Raw genomic sequence first — 26195 nt, forward strand, 5'->3', positions numbered from 1 at the left:
ATACCAGCTTAAAAATTAAAACTAAAAATATACACAATTCATTACTCTCATTCCCCAATTAACTCATCCAGATTCAAATTAAGAGCAAAACAAAGAAATTAGATTCATTAACCGCCTTCTTGGTTATGCATTAGTTTCCCCACAGCAAAAACAACCTGCTCCATTTCTATTATGTTATCCTACTTCTGTCATCTAACAGGTGCATCTCCTTCCCTCCCTCTCCTAATGTTTCACAGAAACAGAAAGGTCCTTTTCTATACATCATAGTAATCCCAACCCAAGTGACTGATTAGAATCCACTAGCTGGCAGAGCCAGGTGCCTTGTCATCTACTTACATAACATGCAGGGTCTGGTGCAGTGCTACATATGTAAGCAAACTAGCCTTAACTTCAAACCAACTCAGTGGAAAATAATACTTAAAACCATTAAAAAAAAAAAGTTTTAAAGAAAATGCTAAATAAACCCCAGTAGTATAAGTCCCTAAGAAATCACTTGGTTAATTTGTATACTGAAGTTTAGGCAGTTGTGATATATAATTATCACAATTCTGTTTGCACAACAATTATAATTTTTAAGAAATTATATGCATTTTCAAATCTTTATCATGTCCTCCTCTCCACTCTCAAAAGTCTCAGGCTTACCTTATCTTTGGCCCACATAACGGTACCTCTTGCCTCTATTCTCCATCCTCTTTAAATTCCCCCTTATATCAGATATCAAATTATTAATCTGGAAGTTTAGTTCTGAACATTTCCCTTCTTGGCTCAAAACCCCTTCACAGAGGCCTCCAATATCTGGCTCCAAAGCACTTCTAATTGTAGTTTTCATTGTGGTCCTTCCCATTTCAGCCAAATCATGCTAGCCTATTAATTTGAGAAAGACCTTGAAGAAAAAGAAGGGAGCCTAGAAAACAAACATGCTGGTAGCTTCCTCTCCTGCCTCAATATAGAGACAATGGCAGACTGGTAAAGAAACCACTTAAAATGTTCTTTTGTTAGATAACTAGAGGCCCGGTGCATGAATTCGTGCACAGGTGGGGTCCAGCCGATCTGCCCCAATGGGGGTCGATCAGGCTGGGCTGGTAAGGGAGGGGCCGCAAGAGGTTGGCTGTCGGCCTGGGGGAAGAAGGGTCCCTTTGCCGGAAATTGGCCAGGGCGAGGGGCTGCAGGAGGTTGTGGGAGGGCAATAGAGGCCCCAGTCAGGCTGTAGTGCGCATCATAGTGACTGATCATTCTGGCGTTCTGGTTGCTTGGCTTTTATATATATAGATATAGATATAAAAAAGCCAATTCAGCAATATAAAGAACCTACTCTTGGAGATTAATATTCCTGTCTCTCAATGTTGTAGGAGCTTGAGAGAGACAGGGATTGGCAGTAACTCACCAAGAAAATTAATTGTCCAACTCTATTTAATAAATACTTATCTATATATCTTATAAATGAAAGAATTTCAACATACCTTTTTCATAGTCAAACAACAGGTAAGGTCATGATACACCACAGGCACAAAATCTTTTGAAAGATGTACATCAAATTCCACAAAGGCTGCACCCTGACAGAAATAAAGGAAATAAGTATTTTAAAAAATATTATCTAGCTCACAATACATATAAAACTATAAGGACATAAAAAATCTACTGTTCACTATAAAATCATAGACTTGTACAAAAATAAACAAACAACAAAAAACTTTCACATGAATTTAATGCTACAGTTTAAGCTTTATCCTAAAAAGTAATTTCTTCTCTTAAAACCATTATAAGTATTTTCCTTTTTCAATAGCACAGCAATTGTTTCCTGGAATCAAAATAGGAAAGGAAAGGTCTTAATGAAATCCTCTCTCAAAAAGCAGATCCCTGCAAGTTCTCTAGCAGGGATCTTCATGTGTGTGTGCCCTGAACAGGGATCAAAACCACAACCTTGGGTTCTTGGGAAGAAGCTCTAACCAACTGAGCTACCCGGCCAGGGCTAATTCCATTGTTTTCATCTCAGTCTGCACCATGAATCTAAATACAAATGTCTACAGATGCTTCACTGTAGAAACATGTTCAGAAGAAGCATAAATACTCCCCCTTTTAACCTATTAATGCAGACTGGAGATTTCCCAGACCCACATTTATCTACTTTTCTACCTTTGAACCACAACAGTTCAAAGTTGTTTGAAGAAAGAGAGGTTCACTTACATGACTAGCAGCATTTCTTAAAGAAGCAATAGTATTTTCTTGAACTTTAGCAAGCCTAAAAGAGAATACATAGAAATATAGTTATCATACATTATAGAGAAGATTAAGAAAACAAATATAATAAAGAAGCCAGCTATATACTCAACAATGGAAACAGTCCTTATTCTCTACTTTGCGATTAATTTTGCCATCCCCAAAGCAAGACTGTGATCATCACTTGGTTGCTGTGTACATTTATTCCATAAATTATAAGTGTTTACAAGCATATCCTATGTCAACCCAACTTCCCCAAGTGAGGTAACCAATTAAGGAAAAGAACCCTTGCAATGGCATGAAGCAGTGGAGACACAGAAACTTGCTCCTTGTGACGAAGCCTCAGATGACTTAATACTGGCAGACAGGGGCAATGGGGAAAGGCTGACACACCAACAGGGTGGAAGTATGAAAAGTATATTGAGAACAGGTGAGGAAACAGACCGAGAGAGGGCAACATGCCAAAAGTCAGGACCACAATACAGACACACTGATGTCATCTGGCTGACTCATTCGGCATTAAGCTTTTCCCCTAGCTTTCTAGTTTGTTTGTTAATTTAATAAAGTATAGTTGGTATACAATATTACATTAGTTTCAGATATACAACAGTGATTATATTTATGTCTTGTGATATGATCACCACAATTAGTTATTATGATATTATTGACTCTTAGTCCCTGTCCTGTACACATCCCCCAGGCTTATTCATTTTATAACTGGAAGTTTGTGCCTGTTATCATCCTTCACTTTTTTCATCCTTTCCCTCACTCTCCTCCCCTGTGGGGGCTGGCTTTCTTACCATCAATCATCAATTCAGTAACATATTAAAAAAACAACCAGAATCTTTAGAAGAGAGTTAGTCTCTAGTTAATCTTAACTGGGAATCCCAATCACAAATTAAATTTAAATTCCAGGGTAAAAATAAAAGAATCATTTGACCTTTGGTCAGTCGAATTAATTTAACATTATCAAGTTTGAGCTACCAAATGCTAACACTGCTCAAATATGCAACCTACTTAGCAGTTGTTGTAGAATTCCCCGCACCTCGATGTCCAACATCCAATGGTGTTCTTGGCTTCCAATACTTGGAAAATGAAGATTTCATGTCACAACTGTATCCCGGTAATGGCTTAATAATTATATAGTCAACTTTTGTAGGGAAAAAAAAGGGGTGGGACAAAAATAAAGACAATTAAAAAGGCCATGATGAGCTCAATTACATTTAAATACCACTCAAACTAGCTTTATCAATCTCTATCAAATAGGAAAGAAATCAACAAGTCAAAACTGATTCAAAGTAAAGCTTCCAGAAAATTCAATAGATATATCCTGTTGTTATATTAATGTTCTAAGACAAATCATTAATTTAATCTTTAACATTTTCAAAAGTCCAATTTGAAACTAATAAAAATTTTAACTTAACCTCTGCTACTTTGTAAAGGGCCACCCTGCTTCTCCTGGCTTACCTCTTACTTTGCCTATTGTTTGTCTGGAATTTCTGCTCATGATAGGAAGAGTGAGGACTCCAGCACTTTTCCCACTCTCATCAATGGTAGATGATAAGAGGCATGCTGTACCCACATGTCCAGGAAGAGTATCACCCTGAACTACATGCTCACCGAGATCTTCCTGAAAAAATGAGGTTTAAAATAATCTGAATTCTTACACTTTAATATTTTCCATTTAAAGATCAAAACACTCTATGGAGGAGGATCAATAAGAAATACAATCAAATTTATATCCATGTAATTCTTAGAGCATTTTTTGGTAGTAAACAATACTTTTTTTTTGGTATATAATATTTTAAGACTTTATGCCAGTGGTTCTCAACCTTCCTAATGCCGCAACCCTTTAATACAGTTCCTCATGTTGTGGTGACCCCCAACCATAAAATTATTTTCGTTGCTATTTCACAACTGTAATTTTGCTACTGTTATGAATTGCAATGTAAATATCTGATAATGCAGGATGTATTTTCATTGTTCGCGACCCACAGGTTGAAAACCGCATAAAGTTTATGCGTTACTTTATTAATCATTAACTCTGCTGATTTGCACTTCTGATCCTCTAATATGTATTAGGTGAATTTGAAGCACTAATTAAAAGTTACTAAGTAGCACTGGCTGGTTTTGCTCAGTGGACAGAGCCTCGCACTGTAGACCAAAGAGTCCCAGGTTCAATTCCAGTCAAGGGCACATACCTCGTTTGCAGGCTCTTACCCAGCCTGGGCCCTGGTCAGGGCACATGCAGGAGGCAACCAATCGATGTGTTTCTCTCACATCAATATTTCTCTTTCTTTCCCTCTCTTCCACTCTCTCTGAAAATCAATGGAAAAATACCCTGGTGAGGATTGAAAAAAAAGGTTACTAAGTATTTTTATGTTCAAAGACTAAGGTATACTGCCCTAGCCGATTTGGCTCAGTGGATAGAGCGTTGGCCTGAGGACTGAAGGGTCCCGGGTTAAATTCCAGTCAAGGGCACATGCCTGGGTTGCGGACTCAATCCCTAGTAGGGGCGTGCAGGAGGCAGCCAATCAATGATTCTCTTTCATCATTGATGATTCTATCTCTCCCTCTCCCTCTCTAAAATCAACAAAATATATCCTATATAATAAAGAGCTAATATGCTAATTAGACCGGACTGCTTCTAGATCGACTGTCCAAATGACTGTCCAGATGACCTTCCAGATAAAGCTGGGGCTATGAGAGCTGAGGCATCCTGGGTTAGGAGTTGTGATTAGGGGCGATCAGACAAGTGGTTAGGGGTGATCAGGTAGGCAGGCAGAGGGGTTAGGGGCAATCAGGCAGAGGCAGTTAGGGGTGATCAGGCAGGCAGGTGAGTGGTTAGGGACGATGAGGCAGGCAGATGAGTGGTTAGGAGTCAGAAGTCCCGGACTGTGAGAGGGATGTCCGACTGCCAATTTAGGCCCGATCCCGCAGGAATCCCACAGGGCCTAAACTGGCAGCTGGACATCCCCTGAAGGGTCCCAGATTTCGAGAGAGTTCAGGCTGGGCCGAGGGACCCTCCTCCTCCCCTACCCCCGTGCATGAATTTCTTGCACCGGGCTTGTAGTCCTAGAAGGGTAATAAAAGGGTAATATGCAAATAGACCAAATGGCAGAACAACCAACCAACCAATCAAAGCAATACGCTAATGATACGCTAAGGCTGCTCAACTGCTCACTATGACGTGCACTGACCACCAGGGGGCACAGTCAACTGGTCGACCCATTGCTATGACGTGCAATGACCACCAGGGGGCAGATGTTCCAACTGGTAGGTTAGCTTGCTGCTGAGGTCTGGCCGATTGGTATTGAGCGAGATGGGCCGGACATGCCCTGGAGCCCTTCCACGGTCCCTCCCCAGCCCAACTGTGGACCGGTGGGGTCCCTCAGCCTGGCCTGCACCCTCTCACAATCCAGGACCCCTTGGGGGATGTTGGAGAGCCGGTCTCAGCCTGATCCCGCAGTCCACTCCCCTTGGGAGGGTGCCAGACGCAGGGCTCATGGCTGACAAGCACTGCTGTGGCAGCGTGAGCCTCTCCCAATGGGGACTGATTGGGCATGAGCCCGTGGCAGGCATAGCAGGGCCAGGATGACTGGGAGTGGCAGGTAGGAGCTGCAGGCGGCGTTGGACTGCAGGATTTGGCTCAATCCCTGCAGGCCACCGAGAGGGATCCCACCCGTGCACAAATTCATGCCCCGGGCCTCTAGTATATATATACAAGACTAAGGTATACCTGTAGTGACCTTTTAATGTATATTATATTCTATAAAAACACATCCACACAGATGACATAGAGGGATGGTAACTCTCCAGGAAATTGAACACTCTGAGATTACACTGAGTATTTTTTTTTTTTTAGCAGCCTAGTTAATAAATAAAATATTATTTCCAAAACTGCTAACCAAATGAAAGGGAAGTTAAACTGTTCAAGGAATTACTGAAAGGTAGGTCCTGCCCAGTGGGTGTAGCTCAGTGGTTGAGTGTTGACCCATGAACCAAGAGGACCCCAGTTCATTTCCTGGTCAGGGCACAAGCCCAGGTTTCTGGCTCAATCCCCATTGGGGGGCATACAGGAGGCAGCAGATCATGATCCTCTCTTATCATTTATGTTTCTCTCTCTCTCTCCCTCATCTTTCCTTTCTGAAATCAATAAAAAATACATTTTTTTAAAAATAAGAAAACATTCAACCAAAACTTTATATTTTTATAATAAAATCCTACAGGTCATATTACTTAGGTAAGACCTAACTATAGTTTTCTTTTTTAAAAAATAAAAGTATTTTTAGTTATTTTTTGGGGAAAATACTGTAAATTCCATCTAATGCAAAGTAGCTAAAAAGCCACTCACAAAAGCTATGTCTAAAGGAATCATCAAATTAAACAATTCAAAGATTATAATTTTAATTACACACAACAAATGTTACTCATTGGGTTTAAATCCATTCTGAATTGTGCCATTTTCAAGAAACCATGGCTACTTGCTACTGCTGAGCAAGGCACATACCCTACTCTCAAAGATTTAAACTTCAGAAAAGTAAAAATGGGAGTAAAAGTGCCAAAAAAAGAGAAAGTAGGGAAAGTGATACATATAACTACTGAGCCAGGCCCAATAGAGCAAGGACCTCAGGGGAGGGCTCGGTATTATCTGTGGAGAGCCGTAGCCGATTTGGCTCAGTGGATAGAGGGTTGGCCTGAGGACTGAAGGGTCCTGGGTTAAATTCCAGTCAAGGGCACGTGCCTGCCTCTGTAGTTCCCCAGTCCCTCAGCCCCCCAGCCGTCCAGGGCCAGCCCAAGGTGCAGGCAAGCCTCAGATGGCAGCAGCCCAGCTGACGCCTAAGCCACAGGCAAGCCTCAGATGTCGGCTGCCCAGCCGCCCAGGGCCGCCCAAGGCTCAGGTAACCAGAGCCAGCTGAGGCTTGCGCTGCCAGCAGTGGCAGCAGCAGAGGTGTGATAGGGCATCACCTTCCCCTGACTGCTGGGTCGCCTCCTGCCCCTGAGGGCTCCCGGACTGTGAGAAGGGGCAGGCCAGGCTGAGGGACCGCCCCCTCCAGTGAATGAATTTTCATGCGCCGGGCCTCTAGTTCTTATAATAAAACGCCTCAATAAACCATAGACTTTGGTCATAAAAAGGGCTCAATCATGCTAGTTTCATCAGGTTGCCCAACAACAGTTATATTTAGCACAGACACAGACATCAAGACATCTGATCTTTATTTGAAACCAATTTTGTTGAAGTCCTCAATTATATTAATTAGAGGCCCGATGCACGAATCCGTGCATGGGTGGGGTCCCTCAGCCTAGCCGGTGATTGGGGCTGATTGGGGCCGTCTACCCCAGTCCCGATTGGGGCAGATTGGGGTCAGCTGGCCGGTCAGGGGGAGGGACCGGCCTGCATTGAGCGTCTGAACCCTGGTGGTCAGTGTGCGTTGTGCGACTGGTCAACCGGTTGTTCAGTTGACGGGTTGTAACAATCGCTTATGCTTTCATATATATAGATATATATAGGTAGTACTTGTGTCTGTCAACTCTATAAAGTTTTTTAAGCCTGCCAAAATATATAGAAGATTAAACATCTAAAATGCTGTACAAATCATGGGTTTATATAAATTAGACTACAATAAAAATGAAAACATACACAAAAGTTCATGCCTACATTCCTTCTCAACCCCCTCAAGTTAAAGAATTACTCACCTCAAAAAAATCAAATATTAGTTCCAAATTATCTGGTTCCATTGTCTGTATGCTATATTCCGTCCAACGATCAGGCTGTAAGCCATACCCACAATCCGGCTGTGAATGCTTGCACTTGAACTCAGTGTCGCTTATCAAGGATATCTCCAGGGTATTGGACATTTTGTGAAGAACAGTGGGAGACACCCTATCATCATCATCTTCCTCCAGACCCTCTAGTGTCAGCTTCACTCTAAACAAAAGGAAAAAATAATGAATTTCAAAAAGTGGAACTAAAGGAAAACTCATAAAAATGTTATCTAAATGCTAAAATTTAGAAGTGCTCCCTGAATATGCAAAATCTTCAAATAATAAAATACAAGATGGAGCAAAAGTAGGTTTACAATTGTGAGTACATGAAACAGAATTTTTTTTTTATTATTTATTAATTATATTTTCCATACAGCAACTGTAAACCTACATTTGCCCTACACTGTATATTATATAAAGACTACACACACTATAGGTTAAGGCAATGATGGCGAACCTTTTGAGCTCGGCGTGTCAGCATTTTGAAAAACCCTAACTTAACTCTGGTGCCGTGTCACATATAGAAATTTTTTGATATTTGCAACCATAGTAAAACAAAGATTTATATTTTTGATATTTATTTTATATATTTAAATGCCATTTAACAAAGAAAAATCAACCAAAAAATGAGTTCGCGTGTCACCTCTGACACGCCTGTCATAGGTTCGCCATCACTGGGTTAAGGCATCAGCTATATTTTATAAAATACTGATGTTTTAGCCCTAGTTGGTTTGGCTCAGTAGATAGAGCCTTGGCCTGTGGACTGAAAGGTTCTGGGTACGATTCCAGTCAAGGGCACATGCCCTGATTTTGGGCTCAATCCCCAATAGGGGGTGTGCAGGAGGCAGCCAATCAATGATTCTCTCTCATCATTGATGTTTCTATTTCTCTCTCCCTCTTTTTTCCTCTCTGAAATCAATAAAATTTTATTTTAAAAAGCACTGATGTTTTAATCTACATATATTTCTGTAAAGTATTAAAATGAGACAAATGCTCATTAAGCCTAAGGCCATTTCCATTAATTCTTTGGTTTTTAAAAAAACGAACCTAAAAAGGTACTTACTATTACCCTCCATCTATACCTGGCCATTTCAATTTCTTTTGAGATGTCTCACAAATGCCTATGCATAAAACAAGCACAAAATCGAACCATATTCTGCTAATCTGCATTAAAAGACTGTTAAGAGTTAGAGATTATAAACTATTTTCACCTTTCTTCTATCTCACCACAGTGAGTCGGGGGTACTTTGTGAAAAGTATATTACTAAAGAAAAACACTGTATTAAGTACATATATTTGTCTGTATGTATCTTTTATGTGTATCTATGCACTTTTTTAAACAAAACAAACATATAAACTAAGAGTCTAAAACTCTTACAGGCCTCGCAGCAATGAAAACAAAGACCAATTACCCAAGCCATAGGGCCAACAGAGACTAATCTACTCCCAATAAAAGGCAATTACTTGCACAGAGCACTTGTAATGCCCCAAAGTACTCAATTCTAGAATATACAAGAATGTACCAACTGAAATGCACTTAAAACAACTTTAATATTATTAATGTAGGAAGTAATGTTAATGTATACAGCAGCGATTTTCAACATTTTTTAAATCACAGCACACATAAACTAATTAATAAAATTATGCAGCACACCAAAATATTAAATTGTTTGCCAGTCTGACCAACAATTTGATTCATTCACACTGGACGGCTATTGTTGTGTTGGCTATTGCCATTTTTTTAATTTGACAATATAAGGGAAAAGAGGTGAGTGCCCCTGACTAAATAGTCAGGTATTACATGTTTTTAAAATTCTGCAGCACTCTGGTTGAAAAGCGCTGGTAAGAGTAATAAATAGCTAAGCTCCAAAAACTTTTCATTCTAGATTTAAATGGGATCTGATTGATAATAAAAATAATGGAACTGTATTAGTGGGACCTGCTTTCCCTGCATGACCTCCTGTCTCCAACCACTGCTGAGCCTTATCACATAGCCACATAATTCTGAAGTCTTCCTGAGGGAACATCCATATAGATTATTCAACTGGTAATACTGTACTAATCAAAAGTAGCACTTCAATAATAAAAAAAACACACCCATCATCTCTTCTCATAAACCAAAGCTCTTAGGAATAATTCTGGACAACCGATTCTATTGGTGAACCTGAAAGAAGAAACATCCTCTACCAGAGCATATGAAAAGAGACCACAAATGGACAGTAATGAACAGGCAAGAAAGGCATGGAGATAAAAAGGCTAATCTGTCATCAGCAATGTGCATCTACCCTCCTCCCTCACCCCCAGAAAAGAAAGAAAAGTCATGTTTAAAGGGATCTATGAAAGAATTTGTTAAAGGGGTTCTTCAAATAGCTATATAAATGTTATAGTCTATCATAAAGAGACATTGCTTTCCACTTACTGCTGGAGTCAACTGAAAGAGAAACTTGTGCTTAAAATTTGATAATAAAATAAAATAGCATGTTTAGTGTTTTAGTTAAGATGTATAAGCTGTTGCTAAGTTTTTAAAGTCCTTATAACCTTGCAGTTAAAATTATTTCCTATACCATGAAGGTTTAATCTAACACTAATACAAACTTGGGGGGACGGAAAATGGTCAGAACACCAGTTTCTAGCTATGCATGACTATTTCAACAGGAATCAGCCTAGCCGGCTGTGGCTCAGTGGTTGAGTGTTGACCTATGAACCAGGTGGTCATAGTTTAATTCCCAGCCAAGGCATATGGCCAGGTTGCACACCCGATCCCTGGTGTGGGATGTATAGGAGGGAGTCAATCAATGATTCTCTCTCATCACTGATGTTTCTTTCTCTCCCTCTCACCTTCCTCTCTGAATTCAATAAAAATGTATTTTTAAAAATAAGAATTAGTTGTTAATTTGTAGAGCCCAACTAAGTATGGTTATATGAAATATTCCAACTTAAGCCTAAGCAACACTATAATATATACAAACACTCAAAATAATTTCTAGAAACAATAAGGGGTAATGGGGGGGGGGGGGAGAACATATGTAATACATTTAACAATAAAGATTTATAAAAAAAAAAAAAACACCACCACAAAAAGCTGCAAGAGAACCAAGCACTTTGGAGACTGAAGAAAACATAATTATGAAAAATATGTATAGAAAATAAGTTAACTTTTCATAGAAAAATAAAAAAGAATGGTATAGGACTCAGTATGTATTTGCAAAGCAATGAGAACCCCAACCATTAATATCTATGAATTTCTTAGTAAGTCTTATTAAGACCAACCAACCAAGGCTTTTACTGCTTTCTTTATTTCAAGGTCTTATGGCTAATGAGACATTTTATAGTTATTACACAATTTGCTTCCTTTAACATTTAAATAAGATATTAAATTATAGCCCTAGCCGAGTTGGCTCAGTGGACAGGGCGTCGGCCTGCGGACTGAGGGGTCCCAGGTTCGGTTCCGGCCAAGGGCACATGCCTGGGTTGAGGGCTCGATCCCCAGTGTGGGGCGTGCAGGAGGCAGCCAATCAGTGATTCTCTCTCATCACTGATGTTTCTATCTCTCTCTCCTTCTCCCTTCCTCTCTGAAATCAATAAATATATTTTTTTAAAAAGATATTAAATTATATGACTAACTGGTTAGAGAATCTTTGCAGTCAAATGGATCTTGCAGATCAACCATGTGGTCCCATAACCTCCATTTTTTCTGAAGCAAAGCAGAAGCCTAGAAATACACAGAGACAAGGTACACCCAAAATCCTTTACTCACTCTCAGAAGAGCCAATGCAAATAACTATGAAGTATTACATACCCTTTCCCTTATGTACTGTATAATTTATTTTATGTATTAAAAGTTTTATGATATTTAAGCAGTTATGGTAAAACATTTATGGATTTTGCAACTGCAGTATTATTATGAATTATATCCAAATGACAGAGCTGCCTGGGTCACTAAGAAGCCAGCTCACTCCAAGGCATATATGATGACATTACAGAAAAATAAAGTTACTCACTAAGTATAAAGTTTTTGTGTAAAGTTTTCACACAAAACTTGACATCGATTTTTTAAATTAATATATGATTAAAAAGAAACTAATATGGAACTGCTATGATAACTGCTACCTTTCTTTGTGGAAAGGTTCTCATTTGTAAGCTACAGGAAAGTTTAGCGCACTGAAGGATATTTCCAACAATCATTTTTCTGTTTACCCTCATTTAGCACAAAACCATTTCTCTTATATCAATTTAAAACAAGCAATTTATTGCTACACTAATAAATTTTAAATGGTATAAACCATACAGAAGTATAAGCTTGGAAATCATTTATTTACATAAAAACACAGTGTTCTAGTTTCAAATTTAGAGATTAAGAATAACATAAGTACATGTAATTGCAGCAATCTGAGATAGGGAAGCAGTTCACTCTCATAAGACCCTGTAGTTATTAGAAAACGTAACATTAAAAGTGTGCTCTTTTTTAGTTTATACACTTAAAGTCTAAAACCAGAAATCTATAGCATTAGTGAAAATAAATGGCCTAATTAACAAATACACATGGTCATACCTAAATCTGGATTTTTTAAATTTCTTCTTGGTTATAGAGACAGGAGGCTTTTCAGAATAATGCAAACGTAATCTTATTTCAGTCTGACACGTCAGCCATCCCGAATCCAAATTCTCAACACCATCTGGCAAGTAAATACAAAGAGTAATTATTATACATATTTTTAAACAATCCAATAAGGACAATACACACTGACAATTCTAGTTCACCTTCAGATTTTAATACATTCAGGTTATGTCACTGGTACTTCTCTCCAAAGCAAATATATACCCAGTCTTAAATTTATCATTGAAAAAGAACTTTTATATGAAGAGGGGGGAAAAAGTTAAATGAATGTTAACAATAGCCATAGTTTAACTTAATAAAAATATTCTAATTAAATCCATTATCGAAATAATACACATTCATTTCAGAAAGAATCCATGTTTCAAGATGACTTCTAACCTACATTTGTTCCATTGGGAATTACTATTACACTTCCAAATACTTCACATGAGGTATTTATTCAGCTGAAACTAATTATACGACTAGTGCTAGGGACTGAAATATGAGATGGTAAAAATAAAACTGTGAGTCAATTCTGTATTCTCACATTTATACATTCTGCCGTAAATTTCACAACTGTGATAATACTGTATTAGCACTGTTTAACTTGAAGTTTCCTACTAACATAGGCAACACATTTTTCAAAGTACTACTGAACTATCAACTGTTTTGGACCTAAGTTTTTCAATAGGACTTAAAATATATATCAAGAAACATTTATCTTGAGACTGGACAAAAATCGTGCACCTATGGAAGAGGACAGTGGGTGGGGAGTGAGGGCGTAGGGTGGGGCGGGAACTGCGAGGAGGGGAGTTATGGGGGGAAAAAAGAGGAACAAATGTAATAATCTGAACAATAAAGATTTAATTAAAAAAATAAAGAAACATTTATCTTTAGAAATGTAACTTTAAAAATGTTTAGTAGTTAGCAAATCTATACTAATAAAAGGGTAATATGCTAATTAGACCGTGAGACCTTCTGGACGTCCTTCCAGACAAAGCCATGGCGGTGGGCCGAAGCAGAGGCGGCTGGGGTGATCAGGCCAGGAGGAGAGTGCAGTTGGGGGTAATCAGGCTGGCAGGGGGAGGGGGCAGTTGGGGGTGAGCAGGCCAGCGGGGGGGGGGAGGGGCAGTTGGGGGCGATCAGGCCAGCGGGAGGGGGCAGTTGGGGGCAAGCAGGCCAGCAGCCAGAGTGGTTAGGGGCGATCAAGCAGGCAGGCAGGTGAGCGATTAGGAGCAGTGGTCCCAGATTTCGAGGGTGTTGTCCGAGTGCTGGTTTAGACCCTGTGGGTGCAGGGTGCAGGGTGCAGGCTGGGCTGAGGGACACCCTTCCCCTCCGCCCTGTGAACGAATTCTGTGCACCAGGCCACTAGTTTTAAAAATAAAAAGAAACCACAGGAGTGGGTGGGGAGAAGTCAATGAGGGGAAAAGGAGACATACATAATACTTTCAACAATAAAGAATTTAATTAAAATAAGAAATATTTGGGTAGAAATAAAAAAATAAAAAGAAACCACCATTATTTCTTAATTTTAAACTATTTCCAGGAATAGACAAAGTTGGAGAAATGACTTTGCATCCTAAAAGCTAATAGCCCACTGTACACAATAAACATCTGTAGATGCAAGTACAGACCTTCCTCACACACCACACACATCTATTAAAAAAAAAATGTTTTCCCTAAGTGGCAGTCCTGACCAACTTTAAAATAATTTTTTGTGAGAATTTTTAGTTGAAAATATTCAAGAACACCCAAATTGTAATATATTTATTTTTATAATATTCATTGCAAATTGATTTTTTTAAATTAAATTCAAAATATTGTGGCACATGGGGATGGTTTCCGTTTTGGATGCGTGGCTGTTAACTGGCTAAAACTGAATTTAGAACAACAATAAAAATTTACATGCAGTTATAACCATATATAGTAACACACAACAGCTGAAAAAAAAGAGAAAACTATCCTATCTAATAACAGACAAACATAGTAATTGACCGTAACTCCCATTGACTAATTAGCACGATATACAAATTAACTGCCAGCAAAGATGGCGGGTAATTTGCATACTGCAGGCAGGACAGGACAGCGGAGCCACCAGTGTGAGAGCCACCATCCAGGCTCCCTTGTGCGACCCCAGAAGCTGGTGATCGGGGGGTAGATGGGGGTCCCCTGCCCAGGCCTGAAGCCTGGGCCAGAGGCGTCAGGCCTGGGCGGGGGAATGAGCTGGCAATCGGAGGGTGATGGGGGTCAACGCTTCTGGCCGAGGCGTCAGGCCTGGGCGAGGGCAGAGCCGGTCATCAGGGGGAGATAGGGGTCCCCTGCCCAGGCCTGACGCCTAGGCCAGAGGTGTCAGGCCTGGGCAGGGGGCAGAGTTGGCAATCGGAGGGGTCTGGGGGTCCCCTGCCCAGGCTGACGCCTCTGGCCGATGCATCAGGCCTGGGCGAGGGGCCAATCCAGTGATTGAAGGGTGATGGGGGTCGACGCCTCTAGCCGAGGCATCAGGCCTCGGTGAGGGCGGAGCCAGCTATGGGAGGGATATGGGGGTCCCTTGCCCAGACCTGACACCTCTGGTGGAGGCGTCAGGCCTGGACAAGGGGCTGATCCAGCGATCGGAGGGTGATGGGGGTCGACGCCTCCGGCCAAGGTGTCAGGCCTGGGCAAGGGTGGAGCCAGTGACTGAGGGGAGATGGGGGTTCCCTGCCCAGGCCTGCAGCCTGGGCCAGAGGCGTCAGGCCTGGGCCGGGGGGCCAAGCTGGCGATTGGTGTGAACTCCAGAGGAAACACCTTTTCTGACCGCTCATTGGCTAAGCTCCCTGTATGCCACTGGTAATATTCTTAGTAACTTGGGTAATAAGAATCCAAAAAGGTGATCTAGGGTTTTTCACAACTCCTGGCGAAAAAAACGAAGGTCAGCTGCTGGAGGGCTAAGAAATGTCATATCCTGCCCTAGCCGGTTTGGCTCAGTGGATAATGCCTTAGCCTGCCGATGGCAGGGTCTGAATTCAGTTCTGACCAAGGGCATGTACCTAGGTTGCAGGCTCCTCCCTGGCCAGGGCCCAAGTCAGGGCTCATGCAGGAGGCAACCAATCAAAGTGTTCCTCTCACTTTGATGTTTCTCTCTGTCTTTCCCTTTCTCTTACACATTCTCTAAAAGTCAATGGAAACATATCCTCAGGTGAGGATAAAAAAAATAATAAAGAAATTATTATTATATGAAAGACACATCTTGAAAATGCCTAAAGAAAGTTGTCATTTTTTTATGGTGAAGAGACTGGAGTCCGTGTTGATGAAAAAACCTTGGTGACTGGCAGTGGCTGCAGCAGCGGGGTGATGGGGCTGGTGCCTACCCCTGATCAGCCCGGTTGCCTCCCACAAAGGGAGGCCAGACTGTGGCTTAGGCCCTATCCCCAAGGGGAGCAGGGAGTGGGCCTAAGCCATCCCTAGGACATCCCCTGAGGGCTCCCAGTATGTGAGAGGGGGCAGGCTGGGCGGAGGGATACCCCCCGCCCCAGTGCACGAATTTCATGCACTGGGCCCCTAGTTCCTATATAAAGAAAGCTCTTGCCTTAGCCGGTTTGGCTCAGTGGATAGAGTGTCAGCCTGTGGACTGAAAGGTCCCAGGTTAGATTGCGATCAAGGGCACATGCCCGGTTGTGGGCTCTATACTCAGTGGGGGGTGTGCAAGAGGGAGCCGATCAATGATTCTCTCTCATCATTGATGTTTCTATCTCTCTCTCCCTCTCCCTTCCTCTCTGAAATCAATAAAAATATATATATTTAAAAAAGCTCTCCAAAACATGTAACATAAATACCATCTTTTCTAAATAAAGAGGACAAGACTATAAAACACAAAAGCTATTCAAGTATTTTAGACTACCTGATGATATAACACAAATAACCTCAAATAAAATCCAAATTCCTATCCAAACACTGCCAAAGCATGTACATTTCTGAAGTGTATAAACACATGTCCCTATTAAACCACAACCAAAACATTCAAACCTGTTCCTTCCTGTTCTGAATAGGAAAGCAACTGGTTATCAGCAATTTATCTCTGGTTCAGTCAGCAAAAGCACACATTCTGCCCACTCCTTTACACAGTAAAGTATTTAAAAACGAAAACGCAATCAACTGCATTTAAGGAAAAAATAATAAAATAAAAATGCAATTTAGCATAATGCTGACACATTATAAGAATTCAAGTCCCTGAAAACTTGAATTCTCAAAGTGTTTACTGAAGCAGAAGTATACAAATGAATAACACTTTCAACATATTCAGAGGTAAAAGGATTTCTAATGTGCTAATTAAATGTTAAAGACTAAGTCAGAATTACTAGAATATTCTGCTTAATCTGGATTTTACCATAAATGCACATATAAACATACATAGTGCACAAATTAGCTTAAGAGTAACATTTCATATCTTAAATGTTAGAACTGCTAATATCATTTTCAAACATAATACAGCAGGTCCTGGGGTTACGCCGGAGATCTGTTCCTACGGCCCTATGTAACGCGATTTTTGCCGTAAGTCAGAATTCACCTACATAGTCACCTACATCACTTACATGGAGCACATACACAGCAGTAATGAAGTGAAACAGTAAAAAAAAATTTAAAAGAAAGATAACAATTCCTGACCTTTACTTGTGGCAAATAAATAATAAAAAACATAAAGCACATATGTACATGCGTCAAAATGGAACTATTTTTTTTTTTAATAAATAAATGGGAGATGGTGACGTAACCACGAAACAACATACATCGAGTCTGAAGTATCCCGAGGACTGTCTGTAGTGTTAAAAAGTGATGTTATTACTAACTCATATAACTGAAATCACCTGTCAAAAAACTTAAAGCATAAGAATTATACAGGGGCCCAGCCACTGTGCTCAGTAGTTGAGCATCAATCTATGAACTAGGAGTTCATGGTTTCACTTGATCCCCAGTGGGGGGGGGGGGGGGGGGGGGGTATGAAGAGGCAGCCAATCAATGGTTTTCTCTCATCATTGATGTTTCTAATTCTCCCTTACTCTGAAATCAATAAAAATATATTTTTAAAAAAGAATTATACATGGTGGAGCAAAAACAGGTTTATAGTTTGCATAAAAAATACAATAATCCTATATAATAAAAGCCCAGTGACTGAACAGCGGAACGACCAGAACGACTGGTCGACCAGTCACTATAACGTGCCCTGACCACCAGGGGTCAGATGCTCAACGCAGGAACTGCCCTCTCGTGGTCAGTGTACTACCCCAGTGGGAGTGCTGCTCAGCTGACTGGGATGAGCAGCTGTTCCCGCTGCAAACCCTGGGCCGATGGGCAGGAACCCGGGCTGTGATCGTCGCCTCCTCACCCCAGGCTCCTTCTCCTCATAGAGCTGACCTCTGAAGCTGGGAGGCGGGTTCGTGGCTGCTGTGGGACTGAGGCCTACTCTACTGCCTTTCAGTGCTACTGTCCCTGGGCCTGGCCCTGACCGGGTCCCCTGGAGAGGCAAGTGCGAGTGACACTGGGCAAGGCTTCTTAGCCTCATCTACCAGACAACGGCCCTCTATGTCCAGGTCTCCAGGCGCAGGCTCCCTCTTCTCCCCCAGACAAAGGGTTAGAACCACCCATGTCTCTTGCTTGCTGTTTGTGGGGAGGCTGGATGAAGTAGAAGCCCCTGGGCTGTCTTCTTCCTGGCATGGCCTCTGTAGCATGTCCCCTCTTGCATGCAGCCCCACATTTCAATCTTCCTTCTCCTTTTCTCTTCCTCAAGCTGTCATAGTTTCTCCTTATGCCTTTCCACTTGGGCACTTAATTCTTCCTGCATTTTCAGGCGAACGGCTGTTTTAGCAGCCCCACTGACTCCAGAGCCCGACACAATGACCCTGCTCCCTGACTCGCTCTATGGTGGCCACAGTGCTGCCAGATCACGCCATGTCAGCTCTGGCTTCTGGCTTCTGGCTTCCTGCCCCTACCCCTACCTAATTAATTTCCTTTCAATGTGCACGAATCTGTGCACCAGGACACTAGTTAATAAATCCTATAGAATGAAGAGCTAATATGCAAATGGTCACCACGCCCTCACGCCATCACAGCTCAGACACTTAACACTGGGGAGAAAGGAATGGGGACCAGCAAGGCACAAATGAGCTCGCAAGAGAGGAATGGGGACCAGCCAGGCACAAATGAGCTTGTGAGAGAGGAATGGGGACCAGCCAGGCTGTGGCCTGGGAGAGGGATAAGCCACCCTCTCCGCAGTCCCGGGCACCTTCAGCTGCAGCCCGGACAAAGCCGCCTGCCCACGGTCCCCTGTGGCTGCAGCCCACCTGGGTGAAGCTGGCTGGGTCCTGGGTGCCTGTGACCAGCCGGAGGAGGGAATCCTGGGTCCCGGGTGCAAGGTGAGGCAGAGGTGGTTAGGGGTGATCAGGCCAGCAGGGGAGCAGTTAGGGGCAATTAGGCCAGTAGGGGAGCAGTTATGAGTGATCAGGCAGGCAAGCAGGCAAGCAGTTAGGCACCAGTGGTCCTGGATTTCCAGAGGCAGTCAGACATCCCCCAAGGGACCCCCCTCCCATGCATGAATTTCACGCACTGGGCCTCTAGTAATAATTTAATAATAAACTCTGTGTTTTGCGTACTCACATCTGTAAATCTTTTGCCCCACCTGTAGTGGAAACTATTATTTAAGAGAATGGCATTTGTTTCTTAGATTTAGCCTCTATTTCCAATATCATACTCTGTCATATTTCCCTATATCTGTTTCTAATGAATGTTATGTAACATCTCAACCATATCAGTAAAAATTTTTAAAGCTCAGTCTCACTTACTGTGGATTCCAAATTGTCCATCGTCAATAATAATTTCACTTTCTAGAATTGAAGGAAAATAGAAAACCTAGTTAAAATTCACAATGTATACGGACAACTGAGATTACCCACCTTAAGCATTTTTAAAAATATGAAATCTAAAATTTTAAAGCAGCCCAAAGTGAATAAGCATATTTATTGTAGCCCTCAATAAAGAATTCCCTTTTAAGAAGGCTATCAAACAATCAGTTCTTACATACTCAGTGATTATTCAGACGTTACAAGGAAGAGAAAGAGGACTCCTCAGATGGTGCTCTAGAGGCACTGGGACAAACTTCACCCACAATTTGTGAGCCTGACATATTGCTGGACAACAGTATCTCCTGGTTCATTTTTCAAACCAAAGGTCTTGGCACAATTAAAATGCTTATTCTTATGTAATGCATTTTCTGAACTAATCTAAAATGTAATTCTCCTCAAATCTCAACTATTCTCAATAGCCAACTAAAAGCTTTACAAACAGCGTAAACTTACCTGTATACTCAGAGCTGTGAGGAACTATCAAAAGAGTAAGTTCTAGCACATGCCCTTCTAACAGAAATTTCAACTACATAGATAAGCTACTAAGCCCCACCTTCTGAATAACATACTAATTCCCTGCTCTTTCCTTTCCTGTTTACTTTACATACAGGTCTGAAATATTTGTCAAAATTAATGTGATAGTTCCCAAGGAAGATTCTCTGACAGATTTCATGGAGCTCTTAAGATTAGAGAGTCTATTTTTCAGATATAAATTTCTTTTTAAAAGATCAGAAACATAATCATCCCACTTTTCACAATAATAAAATATATTTAACTGCAAGATGCTTCAAAATGCAAATTATTTTAAACTACTCATACCTAATAATTTCCAACCTCAGTATAGAACTATTATAATTCTGAAATATGCTATCAGAAAAATCCTAAATACAATATCAAAAATGTATTAAAACATATAAAAAGGAAATTCAATAAAGAGGATGGAATGAGATAGCTGTTTAAACAAAACCTGTCTACTGTAGGGTAAAGCAGAATCTCTCACTACTTTCTAAGCTGGTAACTAGAAAGCCAATTATTATCTTTACATTCTAATTTTCCTTAGACACTGAAAGATGCATTTCTCAGCAATGAGTCAATTTAAAGATGAATCGATAATTTAATGTATATGAAATAAACTTCAAGTCTTAATCTTAGTATGGAAAAGGAAATTAAAAAAATACTTGTATGAAGAGAAATGCCTTTTTAGGCATAATAAGAACACGGAATAATGTTTTTTATAAATTGATCTGAATATCCATTTTAACATAGCCAGCAAGGTACTTAAGTAAATAAGGAGGAAAATATGTCTGCTACAACCGAGAAATTTTAATTTATTCATACAAATTTATTCAAGTATTTACTATTTAAAAAAAAACACAGAATAAATAGAATAACTTGCTCTATTCTCACTAAAGTTAAAAATGTAAGAATCTTTGTTTTTGCCCTGGCTGGGTAGCTCAGTTGGTTAGAGCATCATCTTGATATCCCTAGTCAGGGCAGGTACAAGAATCAACCAATGAATGCATAAATAAGTGGAACAATAAATCAATTTCTCTCTTTCCTTCTCTCTCTCCTTTCCTCTTTCTCTTAAAGAAAAAGAAAATTCTCTAAATTTATCTGAGCAAGTAATCAATAAAGCCATGGATGCTCAGCAAAGAAGAATGTTACTTTGTAAACTTTGTCACTACTCCAAATAAAAAGTCTACAATAAATTAATCTAACCCTTCAAAATAAAAATAATTAAGCATTTCTAATAGTTTATAGAGAAAGGCAATTAAGAACTATTTAGTTTTGAAAGTAAGATTCATGATATGCTAAGTGAAAATTGACCTTAAACTTCAGAATAAAAATTTATTAAATCCCACTAAGCCATTGTGCAGCATATTAGTAACTTATGCATATGCCTCAAACAGATGCAGTTAATGCCCATACCTAAAGGGGTTATTGATCGTGGTTGTAGATGAGTCTCCCACTTGTGAACTATGACTTGACATGGACCACCGATAGTCTGCAATTTAAAAGTTAAATGTCTGCAATAATTTCTTATATCTTATATTCTACCCATGACTCCATTAGATGTTTGTGGCCTAAATTAATACTACATATGAAACCAAAAGATTCATCCTGTTAATTATCAATATTATACGCCCCTAATCAGGAATGTACTAGGTCACAAATCATGATGAGTGCTGGAAGAAAATGGGGATGAGAGAGTAAACAAAGAAAAATGGGATGAACTGGTACATAAAACTCATTCTTAAATCTGCCTACAATACTCGATTTTTTTCAAAGAAATTTTAATTTTTAACTGATATTCTGTTCTAAGTTAAAGTTAACCATAAATATAGTTTATGTTTGGTATATCAGCCAGTCAATGGGGTGTGTTACTGGGTAAAGTATCTCATCTTAAGTATCTCTTGAGGTGTTTGGATAAAGCCTAAACTCTAATGACCATAGGAATAGTAGAAACAAGTACTTCAAGATCAACTATCACAAGTTACTCAAGAAATATGAGGACATAATACAGTTCTTTACTATATACATTTAAGAATAGTAAGTAGATAACAGGAAGAACATCAGATTTCTCCTATCACAGAAACCCTAAAAGAAAGGAGACACACACGGGTAAATTTGAAGAACAAATTTGATAAAAGTGAAACTAACATCCAGTTTTACTTTTTTATGCCTTTGAGTTTCTAAATTCATAGTGTGATAACTCCTAATATTGTTCCCTATTATCAAGTTCTTTTCCTAAGAAAATAAAACTTTATGTCAATAACATCTACACGATTTTTAAAACAAGAATGAACCTACCAACAAAGATTTCCGACATATAAGAGACTGAAGTATTAAATGCTTCCTAATTATCCTTTAATTACTTTTTAAATGACTAATTAAACTTATGTGTCAAAATGAAACCCTTAAATACGTATTTTAAAAGCAAATTTTGACTGTAACCTTCATGTCTTCTGAAAAAATGTAGTAAAATACAGGGATGGAAAAAGGGAAAAAAAAAAGTCACCCATTATCACACTACTTAGGGTTAATTATTATCAACATTTTCATACATAATCCTTAAGCCCTTTTCTAGGCATATCTAAACATACTATTAAAAAGCCTAAAACATGTAAGCTTCTCTCTCTATATTATACATCTTTAGATGGCATTAAATACTCTCCTATAACACGTTATAGGATTTCAATATTGATATTTTTAAAAGTCGCCAAGTGATAACAAATAAGTAACAGATTAGGCACATTAGGTAATTAAACACAAGAGATAATTCTGCCACTTAAAATAACCAGAGAGCCTGGCTGGTATGGCTCATTAGTTGAGCATTGACCCATGAACCAGGAAGTCACTGTTTGATTCCCAGTTAGGGCACATGCCAAGGATGCAAACTCGATTCCCAGTAGGTGGTGTGCAGGAGGCAGTCAATCAATGATTCTCTCTCATCTTTGATGTTTCGCTCTCCCTCTCCGAAATCAATAAAAATGTATTTTTGCCCTAGCCTGTTTGGCTCAGTGGATAGAGCATCGGCTTGCAGACTGAATACTCCCAGGTTTGATTCTGGTCAAGGGCACATGCCAGGGTTGCAGGTTCAATCCCCAGTAGTGGGCGTGCAGGAAGCAGCCAACCAATGATCATCTCTCATCATTGATGTTTCTATCTCTTCCTCTCCCTTCCTCTCTGAAATCAATAAAAATATTTTTTAAATAATAATAAAAAATAAATAAAATAAACAAAAAATATTTTTAAAAAATAAAGTTTAAAAATCTTTTTTAAACTTGCAAACTTTTGGAATTTGAAAACTAAAATAGCACTAGATCCTCATTCAAATCACTTATCCTAGGATAACACGAAAAATGCTCATTTTCTCTTGACAAATACCTTCTTGTTATAAAGTTTACTTATGAATTGGTAGACTGGGTAGATGCTTTTAAAAGGGTAAATGTGAAAACTGCTCATCTTAAAGTACGAATTTAACTTTCTTAAAAACTAAAAGGAGATGCATTTAATCCTACATTTCCTAGATTTTTTTTTACTATAACTTTTTCCTGTTACAGTGTTCCAGTTTTTTTAAACATCAAACTTTCTAATCTTCAAGAGATGCAAATTGCATACATTAAAAATAGGAATCATGTTTCTTAGCAATAATAAGCAGCCAGAAAAAACTAACCTATTCTTCCCATGTTTCCAACATACCCTACCCAAAGGAAAAAAAAATCTTCTTCACTAAAAGAGGGTATGGGTTTACATTCTTATAGAAGTTACTAATCAAAGGTAACTTAAAGGATGCCATGAATATATTAAGTCTCAGCAAGGATTAAAAAGTGGGTAGAGGAGCCCTAGCTGGTTTGGCTCAGTGGAGAGCATTGGCCTGAGGACTGAAAGGTCCTGGGTTCGATTCCGGTCAAGGGCACATGCCCAGGTTGCAGGCTCAAACCCCAGTTTGGGGCATGCAGGATGCAGCTGACCAATGATTCTCTCTCATCATTGATGTTTCTCTCTCTCCCTTTCCCTTCCTCTCTGAAATCCATAAAAATAAAAATAAAGTGGGTAGAGGGAAAAAAAGACGTTTTTGTTTTAATTGATTTGTCAGGGGAACTTTACCATGCACATAAGAATAGCCCTGTTGATTAAGTATTTGATAGGGTATATGTTTTAGTAGTAATTTTAATTAACTCCATCCTCATATGTTTTAGTTACAGCATACAACAATTTGGGCTTGAACAGAATGGAGTATTTGAGTAATCCAAAAGGCCAATTCAACAGATGACTTACAATTGTGTCTACTAGCATTCACACTACAAATCTGTGTTGTTTGGTACACAAAGTGTTGTAATATTAGGAAAAAAAACACACCCAAGTTTTAAAATACCATGAATTTCCAAAATTGTTATAACTAATTTATTAAACTTTAGAAGGTCATCTTAAATTTTAGCTTACTGAAGTCCTTTTAAATTTTTTTTAAAAACCTGAGCATTGACATATTAAAAATCTCAATAGTGACTCCAAAACATGCAATCCTTTTTAAGGCTCTATTCCATGAAAAACAATCAAGATCTTAGAAAAAAAGAACAGCTCTCCCTTCCTCTCTGAAATCAATAAAAATATAATAAATAAAAGAAAAGAACAGCTCCATTCTGTAAAAGGCTGTCACAATTTTAAGCATTTTGGAGTTAAGTGGAAGGTGTATCTTTGGAGAAAAAAAGAAACAGTATCAGTCCAGGACAGTATTCCATTAGCAGTTACTGGTGGAGTTATTTTACAATTTAGTATATATTAAATCAGATGATTGCTAGAATGTTTTCAAGCATGCATACTAACAAGGACAACAAAAAAACCACACAAAACAATAAAACAAAACAAGAAAAAAGACACCCCAAAACTATGTTTCCACATACACACGTGTCTTACTGATTGCTTCTCAAACAATTATTGACATCACTCAGCTACATCAAGCACTGAGAGAAATTTAAAATATTATCCAATATGTAGACTGAAATTTTTGTTTTAACAAACCACCAAACAAATTATCAAATACTTATGTAATAGCACTGCTTCTAACTATCATGAAAAATGTAAATGTGCACTTTTAATATTTTACTAATTGTTTTCTTCCACTATTTTGGGGAAAATGTGCATGTAAAAGGATCTCTGAAGAATTTTTATCTATGCTGTCTGAGGCCAGACCATAGTTACTTAAGCATCACTATTTTTAATAAGACCATTAAGGAAAATGGTCACCTAGGAAGGAGTACAGCAAAGGTAGGTGGATAGATATCTCTATACGATGGTTCAAATATGAAGTTAATAGCTGAGGGTATTTAGCATTTAGAATTTCATTATATTTAATAAACCACTGGCAATAAATAGTTAAATTGAAATTAAAAGAACACCATCCATTTACAATAGCATCAAAAAATAAAATAAAAATATTTAGGAATATATTTAATTCAAATGTGTAAGGTATATACACTTAAAACTACAAAACAGCCCAGCCAGTGTAGCGCTGGTTGAGCACTGACCCATGCCAGGGGTTGACCCATGCCCAGGGCTGCAGGCTCGATCCCCTATAGGGGGTGTGCAGGAGGTAGCCGATCATTGATGTTTTTCTAGTTCTCTATCCTTCTCCCTTCCTCTCTCTAAAAAAATAAAAATAAATAAAAAATCAATAAAAACAGCCCTGATCGTTTTGACTCAGTGGATAGAGTATCAGCCTGCAGAGTGAAGGGTCCCAGGTTTGATTCTGGTCAAGGGCACATGCCCAGGTTGTGGGCTCGATCCCCAGTGGGGGGGCGTACAGGAGGCAGCCGATCAATGATTCTCTCTCATCATTGATGTTTCTCTCTGCCTCTGGATGACTGTTAAATCAATAAAAATATATATATTTTAAAAATCAATAAAAATATATTTAATAATAAAAAAAGAAACCATTGTAAAAAGAAGCCAAAATAACCCTGGGCTGTTCTAAATGAAAATCAAGAGAAATTAAGAATAAAATAAAAGAATGAATCTAATTATAAGTGAATGTTAAAAATTGGAACCAGAAAGTTACTGCAAAATGAAGAGCTACGTACACTGAGATGAAGGAAGCAGTTCAAAGACAATATAATTAAAAATTGGCTAACACTTCTGTATGAGGTAACTACCCTAATTCTAGCCACAAGAAAGAAGGGGTGGACATGGATTAAAGAAATGTTTAAATTGCATGTTAACTCAAAAATTACTTTGGTGAGAAT

General features: G+C 39.3%; 1 protein-coding gene across 9 annotated transcripts in view; it reads right to left on the reverse strand.

Moving 5' to 3' along the window:
* GPCPD1 (glycerophosphocholine phosphodiesterase 1) overlaps window positions 1–26195 on the reverse strand; it is a 63059-nt gene that overhangs the window by 18795 nt on the left and 18069 nt on the right. For 7 of the 9 annotated variants that reach the window (XR_004969955.1, XM_036322183.1, XM_036322184.1 and 4 more), the window contains 8 exons: window positions 21382–21457; window positions 19393–19434; window positions 12536–12659; window positions 7915–8146; window positions 3685–3847; window positions 3235–3367; window positions 2185–2239; window positions 1461–1553 (listed from right to left, as the gene is read on the reverse strand). Coding sequence is in view for 8 of the 9 variants with exons in the window: in XM_036322183.1 (XP_036178076.1) it covers window positions 1461–1553; window positions 2185–2239; window positions 3235–3367; window positions 3685–3847; window positions 7915–8146; window positions 12536–12659; window positions 19393–19434; window positions 21382–21457 (918 nt within the window). In the remaining variant the exon portion in view is untranslated. The remainder of the gene's footprint in view (window positions 1–1460; window positions 1554–2184; window positions 2240–3234; window positions 3368–3684; window positions 3848–7914; window positions 8147–12535; window positions 12660–19392; window positions 19435–21381; window positions 21458–26195) is intronic. The other 2 variants (XM_036322187.1, XM_036322189.1) reach the window with 2 other exon arrangements.

Source organism: Myotis myotis, unplaced genomic scaffold (genome assembly GCF_014108235.1).
Source record: "Myotis myotis isolate mMyoMyo1 unplaced genomic scaffold, mMyoMyo1.p scaffold_m19_p_9, whole genome shotgun sequence".
NCBI lineage: Eukaryota > Metazoa > Chordata > Mammalia > Chiroptera > Vespertilionidae > Myotis > Myotis myotis.